This window comes from Hordeum vulgare, chromosome 6H (genome assembly GCF_904849725.1).
Source record: "Hordeum vulgare subsp. vulgare chromosome 6H, MorexV3_pseudomolecules_assembly, whole genome shotgun sequence".
Taxonomy (NCBI): Eukaryota; Viridiplantae; Streptophyta; class Magnoliopsida; order Poales; family Poaceae; genus Hordeum; species Hordeum vulgare.
Genome location: NC_058523.1, coordinates 497,685,324 through 497,711,665, shown reverse-complemented (window position 1 = coordinate 497,711,665; position 26,342 = coordinate 497,685,324). Strand labels below are relative to the sequence as shown.

General features: G+C 44.3%; 1 protein-coding gene across 1 annotated transcript; it reads right to left on the bottom strand.

Annotated features, from left to right (window-relative positions):
- Positions 1-8,548: 8,548 nt before the first annotated feature.
- Positions 8,549-10,334, bottom strand: LOC123402527. Its single transcript, XM_045096449.1, has 2 exons — positions 10,102-10,334; positions 8,549-9,901 (listed from the first exon to the last, which is right to left on the bottom strand). The coding sequence occupies exon 2, from the start codon at positions 9,898-9,900 to the stop codon at positions 8,839-8,841; it is 1,062 nt and encodes a 353-aa protein (XP_044952384.1). The 5' UTR covers position 9,901; positions 10,102-10,334; the 3' UTR covers positions 8,549-8,838.
- Between the last annotated feature and the right edge of the window lie 16,008 nt (positions 10,335-26,342).

Genomic DNA, 26,342 nt, shown 5'->3' with positions numbered 1-26,342 from the left:
CTTCTTCACCTGCATCATTCAGATCAACTTGCTCCCCATGGGAGCGGTTAAATTCATCAAACGTCACGTCACAGGTTTCTATAACACATCCAGTGGATTTGTTGTACACTCTGTAGGCGTGAGAGTTTGACCCATAGCCAACAAAAATCCCCTCAGTTGTTTTGGATTGAAATTTCCCTAACCGTTCCCGTTTGTTGAGGATCAAGCATTTGCATCCAAACACACGAAAGTACTTAACATTGGGCTTGTTCCCAGTTAGGAGCTCATATGGAGTTTTCTCCAATATTGATCGGAGGAAGAGACGGTTTGATGCATGACATGCTGTGTTGACGGCCTCAGCCCAAAAACTATGTGGTGACTTGTATTCATCTAACATGGACCTTGCCATTTCCACAAGTGTCCGGTTCTTCCTCTCTGCCACACCATTTTGTTGAGGGGTGTAAGGTGCGGAGTACTGATGTTCGATCCCCTCATCACTAAGAAATTCTTCTAGGGTGTAGTTCTTGAACTTAGAGCCATTATCACTTCTTACTGCCTTGATGTCCTTGTCAAACTTCCGCTGGGCTTGTTTGGCAAAGTCAATGAAAGTGACCTTCGTCTCGTCCTTGGACTTGAGAAAGAACACCCATGTATATCTTGAGTAATCATCAACAATGACTAGGCCATACTTTTTCCCTCCAAGACTTGTCCATGAAGGAGGCCCAAACAGATCCACATGAAGGAGCTCTAACGACCTCGAAGTGGATACAATGTTCTTGGGTGGATGTCTTGATTGATGTTGTTTCCCAGCTATGCATGCACTGCACACACGATCTTTCTTAAAAGATACATTTGTTAGTCCAAGAATGTGATTGCCGTTTAAGAGATTTTGAAGATTTTTCATGCCAACAGGGGCGAGCCGGCGATGCCACAGCCATCCCATGTCGGCCTTGGCCATTAGACAAGTTGTATGGAAAGTGCTCTCTTTCGAGAAATCAACCGTGTAAAGGTTGCCATCCAACTCTCCAACAAAAGCCACTTCAAGAGTGTCTCTCTTAAAGACTTTCACATCCGTTAGTCCAAATAGTGTGTCATAACCGACGGAAGCCAATTGGCGAACTGAAAGTAAATGATATTGAAGAGATTGGACAAGCATGACATTTGCAATAGACATGTCGTTAGTGATTGCCACCTTGCCCAACCCAATTACCTGCCCTTTCGACCCTCCACCAAATACAATGCTCATGTATGGTCGAATGGCTTGCATGAAGTCATAGAGTAAGTTACTATCTCCGGTCGTATGATTGGTGCATCCACTCTCGATCACCCATTTGGCTCCACCGGAGAAAACAGCCTGTAACGAATTAAGACTTGGTTTGAGGTACCCATTTTGTCATGGGGCCTTTCACATTAGTTACAAGAGTCTTAGGGACCCAAATAGCATAGAATCGAAATGCATTACGGGGACCAACGAATTTAGCATAGACCTCTCCTTCCTTTGATTTGCGTAGTACATAGGATGGCGGCATGAATTCGGTTGTCTTATTGTGAGTAGACGAACCCCTAGTGGCCGATCCACTCACAACCTTACCTTTCTCCGTGTGTATCTCTGGTACAAATATTTCCTTAAGAGGAGTGGTACACTTGAGAGGAGATGCACTTTTCTTGGCAGTGCTTGGGTTGAACCCAAGCCCTTCCTTGGCGAAACCTCCATTGTGTCGACTTAAGATCTCATTGAGAGTCTTTTGTCCTTGTGCACATGTCATGAGACCTCTGTCTAGCTGTGCCTTTAACGAACAATTTTCCTCAAGGATAGATGTCAGTTCACTACTAGGGTTAGTACTGCAGGTATCAACATTGATAATAGGTGAGGAGTAGGCCTTAGCTAGAGTGTCAAGATAAGTGACCTTAAGTGCCTCAAAGCTCTTTGTAAGAACAGTGAGTTTCTCTTCCTTGTCTTTGAGAGACAAGGATAGACGCTCAGAGTCCTTTAGAAAGAGAAGCATGAGAGTTCACAAGTCGGTCTTTATCATTTAGTAATTCTCTGCACACATTTTCAGCCTTTTTCAAGGAGGCAAGATCATTAGCATGTTTATCAAGGTTTTCACCTACTTTTGAACATAATGCATCATTTGTGCTTCCTCATACAAGACTTTTTGCTCAAGGAGTTCATTTCTCTCCTTCTCCTCAGTGACGAGGGTTTCGAGTTCCTTGATGGTATTGGTGTGCTTACTCACCATTTCCATAAGTATGTGAAACATAGTGAGCTTCTTTCCTTTAAGAGAGCACATAAATTTGTTCATTTTAGCAAACATGGGATGATCTAAATCATTATCCTCATAGTGATCTTCCGCATCAAGATACTCATCAGAAGGGGTAGAAACTAGACTGAAGGAGTTTAACCGTGGGGTTACCTTAACCTTATCATGGGAGCTTTGGTCTTCCCCATCTCCCATGGCAGTCTTTGCCATCAAACACTTGTGAGTGTTGCCCTTGTAGTCCTTCATATAGTTGTAGTGAACAACATCACCACTTTTGTTGACTAGCCTCAAGGTACTCTGTGTATCTTGAGCTACTTCGGCAACTCCACCAACATCTTCTGGATCTGATTCTTCTTGTGCAACCATTGCTCTTCCATCTGTCCTCTTGGACTTGGAGTTCATAGGGTTTGGCAACTTCTTCTTTACAAAGGTCTTTGGAAACCTTGGTTTGTCTTCTCTCTTCTCATAAGGGCAGTCATTGGAGAAGTGGTTGGTTTCCTCACAGTTATAGCATTTCCTTACCTTCTTCTTTGGGAATCTTCCCTTGAACTTCCCTGCACTGAACTTCTTCACAAAGAGAGCAATTTCCTCAAAACATGGGCTTTCATCAGAGTTAACGTCATCACCATCTTGGCAGTCATCATCACCCTCTTCTTCTTCACTTTCTTCTTCGTCATACTCATGCTTGGCTTTTAAAGCAAGATTGATCTTTGATGTCGAAGTGCCATGCATGGCTAGGTGCTTTGTTGCATTTGCCTTTGACTCTTCAAATAATTGGAAGGTGGATATGATGTCATCCGGAGTCATTTCTTTGAAAGCATGATGCTGCATCATGTGCCATACCATTTGATGGTGATACGGAGCAAGAGCGTGAAGTAACTTGTCCACAAGAAATCTCTTGGTCAGATTAAAACCGTCTTGCGTCTTGTCACAATCACATGACTCAATGTCTGCGGCGAGAGTCATGAGCCGTTCTAGTAGTTGCTTGGGAGATTCACCCTTTTCCATACAGAAATTCTGTAATTGCCCCTTGGCAATTTCATATTGAGCAAGCCGAAGAGTGGAGGTACCGGTCTTGGTCCTTATGATGCTGTCCCACAATTCCTTGGCACTTGTGATGTGAATGTAAGGTCTTCGTTGCTTGTCATTCATTCCTTTTCTTATGCACATGATCGTAGTGTCATTGAGATGCTTGTCATAAGTTTCTCTGGGCATGAGGCATCTTGGATCAACAGGATTGTACCCATGCTCGAGGATGTCCAGCATCTCATCATTGGCGTACCTAAGATGATCCTGCATACCAACTCTCCACGAAGCAAAATCGGAATTGTCATCAAGCAAGGGAGGTTTTCCTCCAGGATTGTACTTAGGTTTCTCAATTTGAGATCTAGCATAGAGCCATGGAACAATGGTTTGGTTCCTCTCCGGAATAGGTTGGCCAAATGAGGTACCATGCACGTGGGGCCCTGAGGCCCTCGGGGACGTGGTTGTCCCGGTGGTTAGTGATGCTAGTCTCATTTGAATTATGGCCTCAATAGAAGCATCATGCTCCTCTTTTTGCTTGGCAAGGGGCCGTTCCAGGTCCTCAGAGGTGAAAGTCTTGACTTCCGTGGAAGTCCCGTCCCTCTGCACTGGAGCTACCGTAGCTGGATCCACGTCCATCTCGCTCTAGGGCGGTTAAGCCACACAAATAGAGCACGAGGCTCTGATACCAATTGAAAAGGATCGAGATGGACCTAGAGGGGGGTGAATAGGTACAAATCCAAATTTTAATAATTACTTAGCAATTTTAGGCTAAAGTGCGGAATATGAGTGTAAGCCTAATAATTGCTATGACAAAGAGTAAGCTATTAGGAGTGAAGCAAGGCAAGCGGTAAACAATAATCAAATACAAGTATGTAATAAGGATTAACACAAGTAGAGAGTTAGGGTTAGGAATAACCGAAACTTCGAGAGAGACAAGGATGTATCCCGATGTCCACTTCCTTGGAGGAAAGCTACGTCACCGTTAGAGGGGCGGATGTTACCACAAAGGCACACCAACGCCACGAAGGCTCACCCTATTCTCCCTTTGAGATAACTCCATGAAGGCGTTTCTCAACCACTAATGGTAAGCCTTGAGGTGGCTTCCAAACCTTCACAAACTATCCAGGGGATATCACAATGGTTTGATTCCTCTCCGAAGACTCCTACCGCCTAGGAGTCTCCAACCTCCAAGAGTAACAAGATCACGGGGATTGCTCAAAACTTGCTCAAATCACAAATCACTTTGGTGGGAAGGAGGAGAGGGAGACGATCTATCTTTTGATTGGAACAACACTCAAAAGGACTCACAAACGCTCTTGGGATCTAAGATTTGGTGTAGACAAGAGTGAGTGAGAGGAAGGGTGTTCTTGGGTGTATTCTAGCTGTGTTGAACTCCCTTTCACGAGGTGGTAGAAGAGTATTTATAGTGTGGAGTGAAATCCAGCCGTTGGAGGTGCAATAAGTCACACAGGGTCCGGACGTCCGACACTTGCCGGAAGTCCGGGCGTCCGTGAGGGGCCGGACGTCCGACAGGGGTCGGTCGTCCGAGACCTATAGGCACGACTGGAACTCTTCTGAATTCATCAGCGACCGGACGTCCGACAGGGGTCGTTCGTCCGAGGCCTGTAGATGCGCGTGAACATATTTGAATTCATCAGCGTACGGGCGTCCGGAGTGGCCCGGAAATCCGTGTTATACAGCACAATTTCTACTGGTGGTGGCTTCCGGATTTCCGATGGGGGTCGGACGTCCGGCGCTCGGACGTCCGGAGGGAGCCGGATTTCCGAGATATAGAGCACAAAATCTACTGGTGTAGACTTCCGGATTTCCGGAGCTTGGCTGGACGTCCGGCCCTCGGACGTCCGGAGGGAGCCGGATTTTCGAGTTATATGCCTCACAAACTTCTGGTGACGGGCTGCGGATTTCCGAAGCCAGCTGGACGTCCGGCCCTTGGACGTCCGGAGGGAGCCGGATGTCCGAGGCAACTGGACATGTATTGAATTGAAGACAGAGTGGATAGTATGTGGTGTTTGGTATGATAGTAGAGATGTGGTATGAGCAAGTTTATCGCAAAACCTATGATCCCCTCTTAATAGTGCGGGATCCCTACACTCAATATCAGTAAACTCAAAAGACTACTCTACATCATCTCTTCTTAATCTCGAGCCTTCTCGAAATATAAATCACCAATCTTTTCAGACAACCTTTGGCACATAAATCTCAATCTACTTAAAGTACTTGTCGTCCTGAGATACACTCAACAAATATGATTAGTTTCCTACGTATGTGTTGTCATTAACACCAAAAGACGATTAGGGGCATAGCATGCACTTTCACTAATCCCCAATTAGCAAGGTGGTACTTGTGAACCTCCCCCATGTTACCCCAAAAAAGTGAGATATCTGATATGTAATGGTCTTAAGTGACCATTCTGGAAATTTGATCAGAGACATCAAATACATAGGAATACTAGCAATGCAAGTGTGCAATAGAATGAGCTTAGCCTCATAGCTAAGCAACCTGCCTCTCCAACCACAAATTATTTTAATGATTTTATCAATAATAGGTTGAATATTTTACCCCCTTCATTTCAGGTAATGAAGCGGTACTCTCAAATATTTCAGGAGGAAATCCCCAACTTTACAACAAAAAATTTGAGAAAGAGTCTTAATATCATCTTCTCCTAAAGTTGATCGCAACAAGTTCACATTTATCATAATTAATTTTCATACGGGAGAGATTCTCAAAACAAGCCAATAGGCATTTAAGGTTTTTTAGAATTCTCAGGATTCGGATATAGGAATAAAATTGTGTCATCCGCATACTACATGCTAATTAAACTATCAGAATCACATCTAGGAGGATCCATGCGATGATGTTCGCACTAGTCGCTTTGGCAAGCATGCGCGTAAATAAATCTGCCACCAAATTAAACGGAATGGGAGAGGACGGGTCTCTCTGTTTTAAAACTTTTCCACCCAGAAAATATGGGCCTACACTATCATTGATTTTGACAGCAAAAGAGCTCTGCTTAAGTAAAGAAAAAAAAATCCAATTAATCCATTCATTTCCAAAACCTCTAGATGTCAACATATCCGAAAGGAAATCCCAATTAATCCTATAATATGCTTTTCCATAGTTTAACTTCAGGATAACATAGGTTTCCTAGATTTATACACCTCATGGATCGCCTCATGTGCTGTGAAAACACTTTCAAGAATGAAACTACCATGGACAAACGCGGTTTGGCAAGGTGACAGCAGCCGCTGGCTGAGGGGGAAAACCTATTAGCGATGGCTTTGCTGGAAATTTTCTGGGTGAGGTAATTATTTCAAAAATGCGGGGGAGGGAGGGGGCGAACCTTGGGGCGAATCTCGCTGCCGAAAGAGGGGAGCGCGGCGGAGGCGGAGGGGAGGCGGCAGCGCCCTTGTCGTCGCCCATCATCGGGGGTTCCTAGCGGCGGTGGGGAGAGGCAGGGAGCGGGGAGGGCGCGGTGCGAGGCGAACGGTGGCGCAGCGGCGAGGGGGGAGCAGGGGGTTCAGCCGACGGCGGTAGGTGCGGTGGGGGAGGCGGCCGGAGGACCAGCCGACGGCGGCAGGTGCGGTGGGAGGGGCGGCCGGAGGGAGGAGAGCCACGAGAGCGGGAGTTTCTGGATTGGATCGGGAGGAGAGCCACGAGGGGAGGGGAGCGGGAGTTTTTTTTTGACTTCTGGTTATCAATGGCGCACCCATCTAAGAATGCGTCATTGGTAACCAGGGTTACTAATGGCGCACCTGGTAAGAATGCGCCATTAGTAGTTTTTTTAAAAAAATTAAAAAAAATATTAGTAGTGGCGCACCGTGGACGTGGTGCGTCATTACTAGTTAAAACTAGTAATGGCGCACTTACCATGGTGCCCATAAGTGTAGGAAATGGTGTGGGGCCAGGACAAAGATAGTAATGGCGCACCAGACACAAGGTGCGCCATTAGTACTCCCTCCTTTCTGGTTTATAGGGCTCATCTTAAAATTTTCAGATTTCCATTATATTAGGCTCATTTTGAGTCTAATAGAGTTAAAGTGCTTTGAGTCCCACGTCATATTTAATTCATAGAGTTTAGAGAAAGGAGATGAGTGGCTATGAATGCATTGTTTTCTACATCCATCATGCAAGTCCAATGAAAAGAAAGATGCTACATTTATTGCCTTGGAAATTGAATATGTGAGAAATATTTCATTGGCTAGTTAAAACTAGTATCATCCACTCACAATTCACCTTGTTTGATGAGATTTCATATTTGATCCCTATAAACCGAAAAGAAGGGAGTAGTATGGACACTAATGGCACACCAGTATGTGGTGCGCCACTGTTAACAAATGCACAAAAATCTTTTACAGAAATACAACATGAGTACATCTGAAGTGCATATCTCTCTTCTTTTCTCATTTTTAAAATCTTCTCATGACATTTGACTAAATAACATCACCAGATGGATTTTGTACATACAAAATAGAATTTAGTATTTGTATAGGCTGTGATTTCATTCTCTACCTTTAGGCTTTAGGTATCTACTTCTAATTTATGTTACTATGGTTTACCAAAATGCCCTATAAATAAGCCAGTTATTTGTAATAAAAAATGCCCAAACATAATAAATGCAAGGCATCTGATGCATCACCATTTGCCTTTACTTGGTTGGCCAACAAAATTGCATCCTAGGATGGAATGTAGCAATGCGATAAAGGCAACCATGCCGGAATATTTCCTAATTATCGCAGAACCTTTCCTTGAATATACCTATCTTACACTCCAGTTTTCTTAACATTACTTGAAGTTACAATGCAAAGAGAGCCCCCTGGACCATTTGCCATTACTTGATTGGCCAACAAAATTGCATCCTAGGATGGAATGTAGCAATGCGATAAAGGCAACCATGCCGGAATATTTCCTAATTATCGCAGAACCTTTCCTTGAATATACCTATCTTACACTCCAGTTTTCTTAACATTACTTGAAGTTACAATGCAAAGAGAGCCCCCTGGGGATTTTTCCTGAAGGAAAAAAGCAAGAGAGAACTGCAGAGACATTATTTCTTTTTTGTGATGGCGGATAAGATCAAAATATGTAAGTTGTATTAATCAAGATGATAGATTTTAATCCACATATATATTTATCATTACAAAAAATTATCATAAGTTTCTGAAACTCATAGTTATAGGCAGCCATGCATCGATCGATTTCTGCATTTGTAGAATTGACAATTAAGAGCTCTGAAAGTTTCCACATAATAACCAGTTTGCATTCTATTGATTCAAATCATACTCCCTCTTTTTTTTATACAAGCCAATTCATAACTTGGGTATAACTTCGAACACCGATTTGAGCAATAAAATATATGTTACATGCAACAAAAAGCATACCTTGTTGCTCAAAACGATGGTAAAAGCTACACCAATTTACAAAGTGGCCTTATATAGAAGTGGAGGGAGTAATTTACAAATAGGACAGACACACATAGCTACACACATATCTGGTATGCATGATATACAGCTAAATAAATGAAAACAGAAGGTGCATTTTTTTCCCTTGCTAACTACATCCAGAACGCTACCGGAGAAAAAGATGAGAGTTGCCTAGAGACAGGACAAGAGGTAGTGTTTCTGTCGATGATTCTCAGCTTGCCCTCATGATTGTACTTGACACGAAAGGTGGTCATGTTGAGCACGAAGCCATGAGGATGATTAAAGGCATCCTGGAACTCAAATCCATCTGCGACGTCGCAATCAACTAGGAAAAACTTCGAGTTGCCCAAGTATGTGAGAGTAGCCTCTTCGGATTTAGACGCTTGATGTATTGGGCTCCACAGGTTTTGCTCATTGGAAATCTTCCAGCTAGGCTGCTGCATGGTGGTGGTGCTGGTGCTTAGGGGGGGGAGTTGGCATGAGCAGATGTAGCCATCCGGGTGTAGCCCAACCCATGCATCTAGGTCTGCGTCGAAGTAACCTTGGCGGTGGAAAGGGAGCATCCATTTCCCATGGCGTCTCCACTCACGGTTCTCGCTATCAAAGGAGAACGTGCCGGTGCCGCTGCCATTTCGGTCATGAACAGACACAAATATGGTGCGTCTGTCCCGGTGAAGGGCGTAGGATACAATCCTTTGATGCTTGGTGAAGGGAGCCGGGATGCTTTTCCAGGACCAGTCAGTGCTTGGGCACAAAGAGCGCACCTCGTCCTCCTTGGCGGTGGTCATGACTTCGAAGGAGGGAGGCCGCGACGTGAAGTAGTAGGCAAACGCAAATAACATGTCGTCAGCTGTGACAAAGAAGTTGAGGGAACTGAGGAGTGCATCCGGGAGGGGATTGCCGATGGCCAGCGCCTCTGCTTCCGTGTCAAAGACTAGAGTTGCAGCACATTGGTTGCTGGTGCCTATAATGTTGCTGCCCAGAGCGGCAAAGTCCATGGCATGGTTGTTCAGAGGCGACGCTAGCCGGAAGACAGGGGGGGCGCTCAGGTCAGGACTGTCAGCATCAAGCTTGCGAATGGTGAAGCCCCTGTGCCAGTCATCTAGAACAAGATAGATGCTCTTGAGTTTGTTAGCGCCGCGGTCGTGGTAGTTGGGCTGAACGTCGTCGCCCTGCCATCTTCGCTTAGACATCCTACAAACCGGAGACAAAAGATGCGATTTTGGTCAGATAAGGGCAATCGATCTGGTCTTGTGGGCGTCGGGACAGATCTACATAATCCCTCCGTACTGAATTACGTGCCTTGGATGTATCTAGACACGTTTTAGTGCTGTATCTAATAAAATTGGGATAAACTGGAACGGAGTAATATTAGAAGAAGAAAAAATTTATACCTCGAAACCGAATCGCGGACGGGGAGAGAGTTTGTAGACGGGATCACGAGTTGGTTCCGTGGAGGAGATAGGCGGCGAGCGAGCGAGCAAGCTTGCAGGCGGCAGCGGCGAACGGTCCAGGCGGCGGCGAATAAGAGGAGGCGTTGGCGAGGATCGAGCGGGTGGCACCGGCGGCGGCGGCGGCGAGGCGTTATGGCTAGGGCGGCGGCGGCGGCGGCGGCGGCGGCGGCGGGGAGGCGTTATGGCCAAGGCGGGACGGGACGGGGCGAGGCGCTGTGGCTAGGTCGTCCGGTGCTGCGGCCCCCTTATTTTATCTACCGATCGTGGGGAGGGTCGGGCTCTACACGGAGTCGGTTTGCCGCCCACCGCTTGCCACACAAAAAAAAAAAAAATACACAGGACAGGATTACTAGGGACGTCCGATTAATCCCACTAAATAACATCTAGCATTACAATCAAACGTATATTACAAGGAAAATGATTAGAATCAACTAGCTGATTTCTATGTAAATCAGCCGGGTCTTCCGCATGCCACGCGTCATGGTCCCCCTCCCCTCCCCTCTGTCCTTGAGCTTTGCTTTGGATCGCAGCGCAGCGCAGCTGGACGAGGACTCCTCCCCTCGTCCGTGCCCCTCCCCCTTGTCGCGGGCGCGCGTGAGCGAGTGGGCTCCCTCCCCCATCCCCACGCCCCCGCTCTCCTCCTCCCCCCCCCCTCTTTCTTGCTGGATGGGGGTGCTCGAAGATCTCGCCTTTCTCGCGCAGAAGATCCCCTCTCCCCCCGGTGATGTTTAGGGATGGCAATGGGTACCCATTACCCACGTACCCTGCGGGTAAAAACCTATTAGGGTAAGGGTATATGACAAAAATTTACCCATGGGTATATAAATAGGAAAATCTGAAACCCATCGGGTAGAGCGGGTATGGGTATGGGATCATATAACACATACCCATATACCCGTGTACCCATATAAAATCTATGTAAACTCAAAATTATCTCTACAATCTACAGACGCGACGCAGATGAACTGGCAAATTATCTCTCAAAATTATCTCTCAAAATTATATGTAATGCACGCAGATGAACCGGCAATGGATGTATGGTGACAGACACACCTCCGAGTACATTAAGGGCGTGCATATTTTTCTCCAAGTGGCTGAAGCAAACAAGCAGAATGGTTTTATGTGTTGTCCGTGCAGTAAATGTGGGAATACGAAGTCTTACTCTGACCGGAAAATCCTTCACACCCACCTGCTTTACAAGGGTTTCATGCCACACTATAATGTTTGGACGAGACACGGAGAAATAGGGGTTATGATTGAAGACGGTGAAGAAGAAGAGGACGATGACAACTATGTGCCCCCTGAATACGGTGATGCTGCAAAGGGGGGAGCTGCTGAAGATCCAGAGGAACTAGACGATGTGCCCGATGATGCTGCAACAGGGGAAGCTGCTGAAGATCAAGAGAAACCAGGCGATGTGCCCGATGATGATCTCCGCCGGGTCATTGTCGATGCAAGGACGCAATGCGAAAGTCAAAAGGAGAAGCTGAAGTTCGATCGCATGTTAGAGGATCACACAAAAAAGTTGTACCCCAATTGTGAAGATGGCAACACAAAGCTGGGTACCGTACTGAAATTGCTGCAGTGGAAGGCAAAGAATGTTTAAAGGATTTGGAATACTTCCATTTTATGGGAAGTCCAGGAACATCATAAATAGATGTGAGGTCACGGTGCATTGAACAACACATAGCAAAATATTCAATCAACCACCTTTTACATTTATATACCTTTTTATCTCTCCCTTGTTTATATGCTTTCACGTTTTTCATTGTTCGTCATTCTTGCTATGAATAGATCATCAGCATGTGTTTGTTATCCACCGAACATGAAGCTGAGGCAGGCCGGCAACGGGCTTCGCAAGCTATGGGACGTGGAGGTGGTGTTCGACGCCGATGGCCGCATGTACCTAGATCGTGGCTGGAAGCAGTTCGTCCGTGCCTACGACCTGGGGATCGGGTACTTCCTTGTCTTCAGGTACGACGGCAACGCCACGTTCGCCGTGAAGGTGTTCGACACGACTATGTGTCGGAGGCACTACCAGGACGATGACGATGCCGGTACGCTCTGTCTCTTCTTCCTCTCCATTAGGCTATCTCTCACACCCATTTTAAAAAAAACTTTTTTGCATTTGGCAAGGCAATGGGAGCAGGAGCAGCGAGTACTACGACAGGTGCTATGTCTACGGCAACTGCGACTCTGGCAGCAAAAGTAGCAGCGACTTTAGCGACAACAAAAGTAGGAGCGATGATGGCCTCGCGATGGATGTCCCACAGCTGGGCGACAAGGCCATGCCAATTGTGGTAGAGGAGTACATCCCACAGCCTGGCTTGGGGCTTCGCCGCTCTAAGCGCATCAAGATGATGAAGGAGAAGGTGAAGAAGCAGGAGTGAATATCTTAAGAACCTGATGGCTTTAATCTTTATAGTATAAACCTTTTAAGTACGATAGTGTTGAACTGCTACTGCACTTTTAAGTATGATGGTGGTGTGCCTGATGAAATTTTGTGCATGCTCATGGATGCTCCTTGTTATTATGATGTATGATGATGCATGATTAGTAGGACTTGTTATTATATATGATGATGTATGATGCGAGCATGAAGAGTTATTATATATCAGCGGGTGAAATGAACACAGCAGTAGCGTTGGTAAACCAAGCACGAAGATAAGAGAGGACACTTCTCTCTATTAGCTAGTTAATAACAACCTAAATTAACCCCCAAAACCCCTAAACCAGCCACTTTAAAAAAAACTCAGCTACAGCCAGTTTCTGACGCGTGGATGCCTTTTGGTCCCGGTTTATGTCACCAACCGGGACCAAAGGCCCCCCTGCCTGGGCTGCCCGCAGCGGCCACGTGGATGCCCATCTGTCCCGGTTCGTGTAAGAACCGGGACTAAGGCCCTGTTTGGAACCGTAATAGATTATGATAATCTTGATTATGAAGATAGATTATATAATCTGGTTTATAAAAATAATCTAGGTGGACATGTTTGGAGGCTAGATTATATAAACTGTAATCCAGGTTTTACATTGCATAATGACATGTTTGTCCTTTGTTTTTTTTAAAAGAGAAGGATGGCGGTGGTAGGAATGTAATTATCTCCAACTTTACAAGGGTAATGGGTCATTAGCAATCCATAATCTGATTTTAGCTGGTGTAGAGTAGATTATGAGTTTTTAATAATCTGTCCATCTAGTTTTTATAATCTACACCATAATCTGTCATGTTTGGAGACATAATAGATTATAAAAACTGGATTATATAATCTGTGTGGTTCCAAACAGGGCCTAAAGGGGGAAGGCATTAGTAACGACCTATTAGTCCCGGTTCAAGAACCGGGACTAATGGCCCTTACGAACCGGGACAAATGCCCTGTTTTCTACTAGTGTGTACTTGACGCATAATCTCCTTCATCTCCTCTGGATTGGTACGGTATGGTGCGCGGTTGGGTAGCGATGCACCGGGAATTAAGTCAATCTGATGCTCAATCCCTCTAATAGGTGGTAATCCCGGTGGCACGTCTTGTGGAAAGACGTCAGCAAACTCCTGGAAAATGTTAATGATAGCAGGAGGCAAAGAGGGAAGCATGTCTTCGAAAGAAAAATAATACCTCTTTGCATACGAAAGCATAGCAAACAGATGTAGTAACATCTAAATCAGTAATATCAGATTTAGTGGCAAGTAAGCAACCACTCTTCGGTTTTATTTCACATGCAACACTAGTTGACGGTTTATTAAGCTTATTGTGTTGCTCAAATTCCTTTTATACAATCTGATTTTCACTCTTATGGAGGTCCTGTTTTGCTTTACTAGCTCTAGCAATGGCGTATTTCATAATATGTTCAGGAGACATAGGAAGCAAAGTTATATTTTGATCCTTATGAACAAGAGTATACTGATTTGTCCTACCATGGTGTACAATTTTTTTATCAAATGGCCATGGTCTACCAAGTAAAATGGAGCATGCTTGCATGGGTACCACATCACAATCAACAAAATCAGAATATGTAGCAATGCTAAAATGCACACGAACAGTACGTGCTACCTTAACCTTGCCACTGTTGTTGAACCACTGGATGTAATAAGGACGAGGATGTGGACTGGTGGTGAGAGACAGCTTCTCCACCATCTCCATGCTAGCTAAGTTGTTGCAACTCCCTCCATCGATGATTATTGGAACAGAATGTTCCTTTACAACTCCCTTTGTATGGAACAAGTTGTGCCTCTGATTTTGCTCAACCTGTGTTACCTGCACACTTAAAACACGTTGAGCAACTAAGCTTTCATACATGTCAGCGTAGTCAGGAGCCATGTATTGTGTCTATTGTTCAGTATCATCTACACCGTGTTCTTCACTTGCAATAAGAGCCAGAGTCTCCTCGTCATAATTACTAGCGGAGTCATAGCCACCATCCTCAGTAATAATCATGACGCGCTTGGATGGTCACTCTCCCACATAATGACCTCCACCCTTGCAACGACAACAGATAACCTCATGTGTTTGCCCTGTGGGTGCCATGGATGAAGAAGAGCGCTTTGCTAGCCCGGAAGGTGTGCTCTTGGCGAAGGGTGGGGCAGGGGACTGTTTCCTGGTATCTCTGTTAGAATTGGTGGCTGAAGTAGGTGGTGCTGATGCAGGAGGACGTGTGGAAGTAGATGAGGTCCGTGGTGTCCATGAGGACGTGCGACCTGCAGAAAAAATAGTTCTCACCAATGCCTGTCGATCCTGCACTTCACATTCAGCTTTGCAAGTAAGATGGAATAAACGAGTGATTGTGTTATAATCCTTATATTCTAGAATAGTCTGAATATCTCTATTTAATCCACCCATAAAATGTGCAAGCATAGCTTCATTGTCCTCAACAATACCACATATAATCATGCCAGTTTGTAATTCCTGGTAATATTCTTCTACATATTTTTTAACTTGTCTTAACCGCTGCAATTTTTGAAGTAATTCACGTTGATAATATGGTGGAACCCAACGAGTATGCATAGCAGTTTTCAAAGCAGCCCAAGTAGTTGGGATATTAGCATGATGTATTCGACAATGTTCAGACCACCAAACACAAGCAAAACTAGTGAATGAACAAACAGCAGTAGCAACACATCTATCTTTAGGAAATTGTAAGCATGTAAAATGTTGCTCTGTTTCTAACTCCTAAATAAGATATATATCATTAACATATCGACCATAAAATGTAGGAATATTCAATTTAATTTTAGGGAGATGGTCATGATCCCATACCTAAGGGTGTGGTGCATCCCTACCATTGCGATTGTATCCATGTGGACGACCTGCGGCTTGTGGTGGTGGTTATTGTCCCTGGTGCTGATTTGGAGCAACCTCTCCCTCATCATCGTAATCACCATCATAATCCTCATTCTGCTCAGCCACAGAAACCTCGGTAGTAGTAGCAGGAGCAGCAATAGGAGCAACAACACCAAAATTCTGAACTTGGCCGGAAGGCACATGTCGCTGTCGTCCCACCATGTACGGGCCTCATTGGTGTCATTGTTGTTGCTGTTGAAGAGGGATAGAAGTTGTAGCTAGTGGTGGTAGACGGGAAAGCACCTCATTGAACTTGGCGTCCATCTTGGTGTCGAATGTATTCTCCAAACCTTCTAGCTTCTCCATGGCCTCTCCAAAGGTGGTCATGAAATCGTGTACCTGGTCAGCCATCATTTGTTGAAATTTATCATGGAGATCTTGGTTGGTCAGGCTCTCCCAGTCGATCTCGCCGTCTCATGATGCTAGCATGGTTAGCAGCAATAGGAACACAGAAGAATATGAACCTACAGACTACTAGGAAGTGGTGGTGGTGGTGGTGGTTGCGGTGGTGGTGGTGGTGTGTGTCACAAATCCGTCAAGCAAATCTCAATTTCTTACCAGTTCTTACCCAGCAGCAGGTGGTGATCGACAACCTGTGTAGTCAAAACACTCAAAGCTTGGATAGAGCGATTTCTAGGTGGTGCCAAACACATAATGTAGATGTATGTGGAGCTGGGAAGGCTTATAATATGGTAGCAAAAACGGTCACCAATAATCAGTTCAGAGATGCAAAGTTGAAAAGACGCTCAACGACGGTACCGTGCTGGTCCTAGGCTAGACCGTACTAGAGACGCGAGCCTAGAACACCAAACAAAATCACGACGCTACATGTAATCAAGGGAAGAGCCACTCTGTTTTTCTTTCTCTTTTTTCGTTTTATTGTGCCTTTTTTGCTTCGGAAAATCACTATAATGGCGAGTGTCTCAAAACTCTTCCGAATGACCAAAAACAGGGTAGGCACGAAAAAAAACTGATTTTTTTCTGTAGCAATTCAGGGCTGCAACGACCAAAAATTACGAGAGAAATCACTATGATGGCGAGTGTCTCAAAACTCTCTAAAAAGGCTAACAAAACGATAGGGGAAAAATTCACCCTCGAAAATTTTGGCCTAAAAGTGCTCTGAAAAGCATGCCAGACTTTTTTTCGAAACCTACTCAGGTAAGGAAACGCGAAACCGAAAACATGAGGATCTCAGAATTAACCTAAGACAGTCAGGACTCAGACTAGGATAGGTGGTGGTGCTATATGGCAACAAGGATAATGGTGGCGTTGTGGTGGTATATGGCAGTAGCGATGATGGTAGCATGGTGGTGGTATATGGCAGTGATGAAAGATGGCGCGGTGGCGGCGTGATAACCTGTGAATAGAACTCGAAACTCTAAAGGACTAGACACTAAGACTAGCAAATCGACACGACGATGTAATCGCAAATTCAACAAAGCAAAATATTGAAAAGACTATGCAAAGGCTCAAATTGGTTTGGATATGATGATCTAACCCTAATTTTTTTTGGTTTTTCCTTGGATTCCTAGTGGAAAACCGCAACCTCGAGATAGCCCAAAGTATCCTCGGAATGCCTCGCACAACACGTTCGAGAAAGTTAAAAACAAATCTAGCAAGGCCGCCCGACATGTCAACGATCCCGATAGGAGCCGTGTATCTCGTTCTCAAGACACGACGAATGAGCATTACGTACGGTGGCCGGATAGAAACCCCCCTAGTTGCCTTGGGTGGCCCCGTAAGTGGCTCTATTTGGGACCAACACCATCAACATTGGGCCCCCTGTATTATGTTGAATTACTCCTCAGGTAGCGCTAACTCCCTATGCGTCAAATTAATTATCAGAATTATTATGTTGGGCAAATATAGTACCAATGTTGGGCCTTCCCGGAAGAGTTTTATCCCAAAAAGAAAATCAAGGGGGTCCCCATAATAACCCCAAACATGTTAGGAGCGCTCATTTATGGAAATAACACCGGTAGCTGAAACTAAGGCGGCAAAAGAAGAACAAAACACTGATATCCCTCCATTGTATCTACTTTTCAAATCTCTTTTGCCCTTGTTTTGGACTCTAATTTGCATGTTTTGAATGGAACTAACCCGGACTAACGTTGTTTTCAGCAGAATTGCCATGGTGTTGTTTTTGCGCAGAAATATAATTTCTCGGAATGACCTGAGAATTTACGGAGAATTTTTGTGGAACATATAAAAAATGCTGGCGCAAGAATCAACCGAGGAAGTGGAGCATGGAGCCCACAAGCCCACCAGGCATGGCCCCCCCTGGCCGCACCTGGCAGGCTTGTGGGCCACACAAAACTCCACCGCCTCCAATCTCAGGTCTATTTAGTCCCTTTCGTCCGGAAAAAAAATCAAGGAGAAGAGTTCATCGCGTTTTACGATACGGGGGCGCCGCCACCTCCTGTTCTTCCTCTGGAGGGCAGATCAGGAGTCCGTTCTGGGCTCCGGAGAGGGGAGATCGTCGCCATCGTCATCACCAACCTTCCTTCATCGCCAATTCCATGATGCTCTTCACCGTTCGTGAGTAATCTCATCGTAGGCTTGCTGGACGGTGATGGGTTGGATGAGATCTATCATGTAATCGAGTTAGTTTTGACGGAGATTGATCCCTAGTATCCACTATGTTCTGAGATTGATGTTGCTACTACTTTGCCATGCTTAATGCTTGTCACTAGGGCCCGAGTGCCATGATTTAAGATCTGAACCTATGTTGTCGCCAATATATGTGTGTTCTTGATCCTATCTTGCAAGTTGTAGTCACCTACTATGTGCTATGACCCGGCAACCCCGGAGTGACAATAGCCGGAACCACTCCAGGAGATGACCATAGTATGAGGAGTTCATGTATTTACCAAGTGTTAATGCGTTGGTCCGGTTCTTTATTAAAAGGAGAACCTTTATATCCCATAGTTTCCATTAGGACCCCGCTGCCACGGGAGAGATGGACAATATATGTCATGCAAGTTCTTTTCCCTAAGCACGTATGACTACATACGGAATACATGCCTACATTACATTGACGAGCTGGAGCTAGTTACATATCTCTCCGTGTTATAACTGTTGCATGATGCATAGCATCCGGCATAATGATACATCACCGATCCAATGCCTACGAGTTTTTCCTACTAGTCCTTGCTACGTTACTTTGCCGCTACTGCTGTCACTTCCGCTACTGTTACTCTGCTGCTACTGCTGTCACTATTTCTACTGGTTACCGTTGCTACTGTTGCTATCACACTACTCTACTACTGATACTTTGATGCAGATAATAAATCTTTCAGGTGTGGTTGAATTGACAACTCAACTGCTAATACTTGAGAATATTCTTTGGCTTCCCCTCGTGTCGAATCAATAAATTTGGGTTGAATACTCTACCCTCGAAAACTGTTGCGATCCCCTATACTTGTGGGTTATCAAGACCATTTTCTGGCACCGTGCTGGGGAAGCCAAAGTCAAGAATAGTCTCCCGTCAACATGCCATTTTCTGGCGCCGTTGCCGGGGAAGCACAACTATATTCTCTGAGTCACTTGGGATTTATATTTGCTGTTCACTATGAGGAATCCGATAGATCCAAGAACTAATGTCTTGCCCTCAACTACAAGGATAGGTAAGGAACTGTCATCTAGCTCTGCACTTGATTCACCTTCAGTTATGAGTAAGTTTGAGACACCACCTCCTGCTAGAAATCTTGATATGTTGCGTGTGCTTGATGATGCTACTTCCGCTGCCCATGATGCTTATGATGATGCTATGCTTGATACTGCTTTGCCACTAGGTGCCCTTGATGCACAAATTGCTAGAGTTGCTGCTAGATGTGATGATACTTCTGAAACTGTTGATACTATTGAAGTAGAACCTGCTATTTTGCCTGCTAGAACTAGCTCTCCTAGATATGAATTTCCTGATATGCCTGAGTGTTATGTTATGGAGGGAGAGATAGCTGAGGACTTTCTTGCTTGTAAGGATAGCTATGATGTTGAGAAATTACTGCTCAAGTGGAAAGAAAAATCTTTGAACGCTAGGATGAAATACGACCCGAAGTTTGCTACTTCGCCTATCTTTGTGACTGATAAGGATTATGAATTCTCTGTCGACCCTGAGTTAATCACTCTGGTCGAATCTGATCCTTTTCACGGTTATGAGTCTGAAACGGTTGTAGCCCATCTTACCAAACTGCACGATATAGCCACCCTATTCACGAGTGAGGAAAAGATCCGCCACTACTATATCCTCAAGCTGTTTCCTTTCTCGATAAATGATGATGCTAAGACTTGGTTCACTTCTCTTGCTCCTGGTTGTGTGCGTAGCCCCCAGGATATGATCTACTTCTTCTCTGAAAAATATTTCCCTGCCCATAAGAAGCAAGCTGCCTTGCAGGAAATATACAACTTTGCGCAAGTTGAAGAAGAGAGTCTCCCACAAGCTTGGGGGAGGCTCGTCCAGCTACTGAATGCTTTGCCTGATCACCCTCTTGAGAAGAATGAAATACTTGATATCTTCTATAATGGACTTACCGATGCTTCTAGAGACCACCTAGATAGTTGTGCCGGTTGTGTTTTTAGGGAACGAACTGTAGAACAAGCTGAGATCCTATTGAATAATATCTTGTGCAACGAGAATGCTTGGACTATTCCCGAACCACCTCCTAAGCCAACTCCTAAGAAAAGAGGTATTCTATTCCTCAGTCCTGAAGATATGCAAGAAGCTAAGAAATATATGAAAGAGAAAGGCATTAGATATGAAGATGTCAAAAATCTACCACCTATCGAAGAGATCCATGGTCTTGATAACCCGATACACGTAGTAGAAGTAAATTCTCTTCGTAGATTTAATGAGAGTGATATTCCTTTTGATAAACCTGCTAGCTTATGCCTGGATGAATTTGATAACTTTGTTGACAAACAACAAAGTTTCAATGATTATGTTAGTAGACAATTTGAACAGAATGCTCGTATGCTTAGTCATTTAAGTGCTTGTGTGGACAGAAATGTCAATGATCTTAAGCTCTTGAGTAAACATGCCTCTATGGTTACTACTCAAGTAGAACAAGTACTAAAGGCTCAGAATGACTCTCTCAATGAGATGAATGAAAATTCTGTCACAGTCGTCACTAGAGGCGGTAGAATGACTCACGGACCTTTGTATCGTGAGGGTCATCCTAAGAGAATTGAACAAGATTCTCAAGGAATTAGCACTGATGCACCTAGTCATCCTAGGAAGAAGAAGAGAGATGATAGGAACCTGGACACTAGCAACCCAGATGCTATTACACTTGAGAGTCCAAACGGTGCCTCTATTTCTGATGCTGAAACACAATCTGGCGATGAACATGAGCCTAATGATAATATCAATAGTGATGTTCATGTTGATGCTCAACCTAGCAACGATAAGGATGTGGAGATTGAACCTGTTGATCTTGATAACCCACAACCTAAGGCTAGGAGATATGATAAGAATGACTTCACTTCTAGGAAGCATGGTAAAGAAAGGGAACCATGGGTTCAGAAATCCATGCCCTTTCCTCCCTAACCATCCAAGAAAAAGGATGATGAGGATTTTGAGCGATTTGTTGAAATGATTAGACCTGTCTTTCTGCAAATGCGTTTGACAGATATGCTCAAAATGTCTGTGTATGCTAAGTACATGAAAGATATTGTGACTAATAAGAGGAGGATACCTGAGGTTGAGATTTCCACCATGCTTGCTAACTATACCTTCAAGGGTGGAACTCCTAAGAAACTAGGTGATCCCGGAGTGCCCACTATACCTTGCTCCATTAAAGGTAACTACGTTAGAACTGCTTTATGCGACCTTGGAGCCGGTGTTAGTGTTATGCATCTCTCTCTTTATCGTAGGCTTGAACTGGATAAGTTGACACCCACTGAAATCTTTCTGTAAATGGCAGACAAATCAACTGCTTTCCCTATCGGCATTTGCGAGGATGTGCCTGTTGTGGTTGCCAATGTCACTATCTTAACAGACTTTGTTATCCTGGATATTCCCGAGGATGATGCCATGGCGGTCATCCTTGGAAGACCCTTTCTAAACACCGCAGGGGCTGTTATTGATTGCAACAAAGGCAATGTCACTTTCCATGTCAACGGTAATGAGCATAAGGTGCACTTTCTGATGAGACAATATCGAGTACATTGCATCAATGCTATCGAAAAAACTTCATCGATTCTTATTGGGATCTTTGAATGCCCTATACCTACTGTTAAGATGAAGTATGATTTGCTTGTTGGGGATATTCACATCCCCATAGAGGTAACCTAGTGACTATTCGAAAATTCTCCCTTTTCTTTTGCGATTCGAAAAAGTTTGTCAAGGAGACTTGATCAACCTCATTGACGGATTTTTTTGATGACCATGAGATGGATGAATCGAGTAGTCACAAACCTGTGTTCCAAGCTTTCACCTTCGGTTGCTTAGAAGAAAAATGATAGGTTTAGTTTAGTTGTCCCTGTTTTCTGTTTTAGCATCCCGTAGAAAAGTACCCCAAAAATAAAAGTTCTACGAATGCCATGAAAATAAAGTATGATATTTTCTGGAATTTTTGAAAAATACTGAGACGAAGAGCTAGTCTGGGGGCTCCACCAGTGGGCCACAAGCCCTGGAGGCGCGGGCACCCCCTGGCCACGCCACCCAGTCTTGTGGGGCCCACGTGCACCCCCTCCACTCATTCTAGCTTCCATATGCTTCTCCTACCTCGAGAAAAAATTGTTTCACAGCTCAAACCCGTGTTCTTGCTCTTCTTGCTGGGATTTTCGATCTCCTTGTGCAAAGCACCATTTACCGAACCGTTTTGGGGAAATTACTCCTTGGTAAGTGACTCCTCCATTGGTCCAATTAGTTTTTACTCTAGTGCCTTATACATCGCGTATTTTTGCTGCCTTGGTGACCATGTACTTGAGCTTTGCATGCTAATTTTAGCTGGTCCCAAGTAGTTTTGATGTGTAATATGGCCTCTAGGCACTTGTTGGAGTAGTTGCTATGAGTTTCGTTGGGCGTTATTCAGTTTTCCTTAGAATCACTAAAATTTCAGAAATTTTCAAAGATAGAAAAAGGAAAGATGAGGAGGTTCTTAAGAGTCTCTTCAAGCCGTGACCCCAAGGATGATGGGAATGAGAAGAAGAAACCCAAGTATCCGGTCCTCCGAGTTGCAGAAGTTTGAGCATGCGAGTGGCCAAGCGATGTGTTCTTACGCGCCGCCGGAATTTATGAGGACTTTTATTACTTGGTGGAGAACGCAGGCCTTACCGCCTTCGTTGAAGATAAGTGTCCGCAATACCTCCTCCTCACTAATATTTTTGTGCAAAGCTTTAACTTCTATCCAAGGAAGAATCCTCCTATGGTTCAGTTCAAGTTATATGATATCCCCCAGCGCATGTCACTTCAGGATTTTTGCAATGTTTGCAAATTACCTTATGTTGGGAATATTCATGAACCTCGTCCACGGGACTTGGAAGCTTTCATCGATACTGTTGCTGTAGGAGAGGAGAGAGGAGTGTCTTGCGCTAGAGCTGCTAGCATACATTTTCCCGTGCTTCAGTACTTCTTATTATTCGTGGGAAAATGTTTGATTGGCCGTGGGAAAGATGGGGCCCTTAGCTCTCTAGATCTTGCGGTTTTGCGCGAAGCCCTTTATAATGATAAAACTTATAGCTTGGGCGCTATAGTAGCTCAACGGTTGAACACGAACCGTTCTAAAGGCGTTGTCTATGGAGGTATCTATGCTACTCGTCTTGCTAGACATTTTGAGATACCTATTAGACTGGACGAGGAAGAAGAGATTCTTCTTCCTGAGAGATATGTAGATTATGATAGCATGGTTCACCATGACTTTCTTGATAGAGATATTAATAGAAGGATGATTTATAACCTGGTATTTAGTCAGGGTACTCGTGAGACTATTAGTTTGCCTGTTCCTTCTTTGTTCAATCTTGATACAAGCATGTACATTATTATGCCCTCGGACATCTACGCATATTGGGGCATAGCCCAACCACAGGTGCCCGTGCCCGAGCTACCAGTCGAGCACCAGACGCCATTTTATCAGTGGGAGCCATAGGAGCTCACACAGAAGTGGCATCCCTAGTCAACTCCGGTGTACCCTGGAGACGGTTATTTCCCTCCTTGGGAGTAGACCAACTTAGGACAAAAGCCTAAGCTTGGGGGAGTACGTGTTTCTCACCGACTTTATATTCTTGCTCACACTTTCACTTTGTTAGTCGGCGTTCACACTTTGCCACTGTATCATCCATGCTAGTTTATTTCTTTTTCTCGTTTTCTTTTCATTTGTTTGTCTAGTTTGAGAGAACCCAAAAAGATTTTCTTTTCTTCTTTTGCTTGTTGAGATCTTTCCCGTGTAAATAGTTTTCTTTTTCTTTGGGTCAAGGTAGAAGACCATGGTTATAATGTTTAGTGGCTCTCGCATGCATATCTCTTTATCTGTTAAAGAGCCATATTACTTTGTCTTCTACTTTGTGTTTGCTTGTAGATTCCAGCTCAGTCCAATGCACGAGCACTCTTATTATTGTTCACATCATTCGGTCGTGCAAGTGAAAGGCAATAATGACGATATATGATGAAGTGACTGAGCCTGGAAAAGCTGGTATGAACTCGATCTATTTTGTTTTTGTAAATATGACTAGCTCATCGTTCCTGATTCAGCTTTGTTGTGAGAGAAACATGTTTGCAATGATAACTTAGAGATCATAGTTTCTGATGCCATGCTTAATTATCTAGGAGCTTATAATGGTTTGCCTTGGATGCCAACATGAATTTTGAGATGTCTATGATGTAGTATGATAGGATGGTATCCTCCTTTGAATGATTCAAGTGGCTTGACTTGGCGCATGTTCACACATGTAGTTGAAATAAAATCAACATAGCCTCTATGATATTCATGTTCATGGTGATTTATGTCCTACTCATGCTTGCACTCAATGTTGGTTAATCTCAATGCATTTTGATGACTGTTGTCGCTCTCTATTTGGTCGCTTCCCAGTCTTTTGCTAGCCTTCACTTGTACTAAGCGGGAATACTGCTTGTGCATCCACTTCGATAAACCCAAAGTTGTTCCATATGAGTCCACCATACCTACCTATATGCGGTATCTACCTTCCGTTCCAAGTAAATTTACATGTGCCACTCTCTAAACCTTCAAGAAATAATCTGTTTTGCATGCCCGAACCGCTCATGTGGTGACAGGGGGCTATCAGTATCTCCCTTCTAGGCGTGTTATCCTCGATATGTGTTAGTCACTATCATTCACGAGAAAGGGGCCGGTAATTGGAATTCCGAGTTCAATGCTCAAATCGAAAAGATAATTGCAAACAAAACTCCCCCTGGATTGATGTTGGTATGGACGGCACCCGAGTATTCGGCTAATCGTGGAGTGTGATTGATCGGTGGTGGGGGAGTCAAAACTTTACTTTTCTGTTTGGGAACCGCCTATAACATGTGTAGCGTGGAAGATGGTGAGAACTCTTAGTCATTGCGTCGACAATGAACGCATGCCACCCAAAATTATTATCTCTATTTTCAAAGCTTGAGCTCTGGCACCTCTGCAAATCAATGCTTCCCTCTGCGAAGGGCCTGTCTATTTATGTTCCTCTTGGGTCATCCTCTTCTTATAAAAGCACCAATTAGAGAGCACCTCTATCATTTTTATGCTTTGCTTTTATTTGCTGTTGAGTATGAGTGTGACTGGATCTTCTTTGCCATGAATTACAATGTTTAGTCAGCCCTTGGTCTTTGAAAGTGTTGTGCATTTATGTTTTGCGGTCTCAGAAAGAGCTAGCGAGATACCATCTGTTCGTACTACTTCATGATTGTTTTGATTGAAGAGTTAACGTTTGAGACTTATTATTATTTGCTCGCTAGTTGATTATGCCATTGATATGAGTTTACCATGAGACCTATATGTCATCTGCTTATGTGGTTAGCTTGTGATCTTGCTGAAATTCTGGTTATGAGTTAGACATAGTTGCAACAACAAGATCAAACAGAGTTCTTAAAAGTTTTTGTTTTGTCTCTTTCAGTTTGTCAACTGAATTGCTTGAGCACAAGCAAGGTTTTAAGCATGGGGGAGTTGATACGCCTCCATCGTATCTACTTTTCCAAACTGTTTTGCCCTTGTTTTGGACTCTAATTTGCATGATTTGAATGGAACTAACCCGGACTAACGTTGTTTTCAGCAGAATTGCCATGGTGTTGTTTTTGCGCAGAAATAAAAGTTCTCGGAATGACCTGAAAATTTACGAAGAATTTTTGCGGAATATAAAAAAAATACTAGCGCAAGAATTAGCGGAGGAAGTGGAGCTTGGAGCCCACAAGCCCACCAGGCCCCCCTGACCGCGCCTGGCAGGCTTGTGGGGCACACAAAACTCCATCGCCTCCAATCTCAGGTCTATTTAGTCCCTTTTGTTCGGAAAAAATCAAGGAGAAGAGTTCATCGCGTTTTACGATACGGAGGAACCGCCACCTCCCGTTCTTCCTCTCAAGGGCAGATCTGGAGTCCGTTCTGGGCTCCGGAGAGGGGAGATCGTCGCCATCGTCATCACCAACCTTCCTTCATCGCCAATTCCATGATGCTCTTCACCGTTCGTGAGTAGTCTCATCGTAGGCTTGCTGGACGGTGATGGGTTGGATGAGATCTATCATGTAATCGAGTTAGTTTTGACGGGGATTGATCCCTAGTATCTACTATGTTCTGAGATTGATGTTGCTACTACTTTGCCATGCTTAATGCTTGTCACTAGGGCCCGAGTGCCATGATTTCAGATCTGAACCTATTATGTTGTCGCCAATATATGTGTGTTCTT

What these genes read in the sequence shown, in the direction of transcription:
- LOC123402527 (XM_045096449.1), bottom strand. Translation starts at nt 9,900, where the DNA reads ATGTCTAAGCGAAGATGGCAGGGCGACGACGTTCAGCCCAACTACCAC.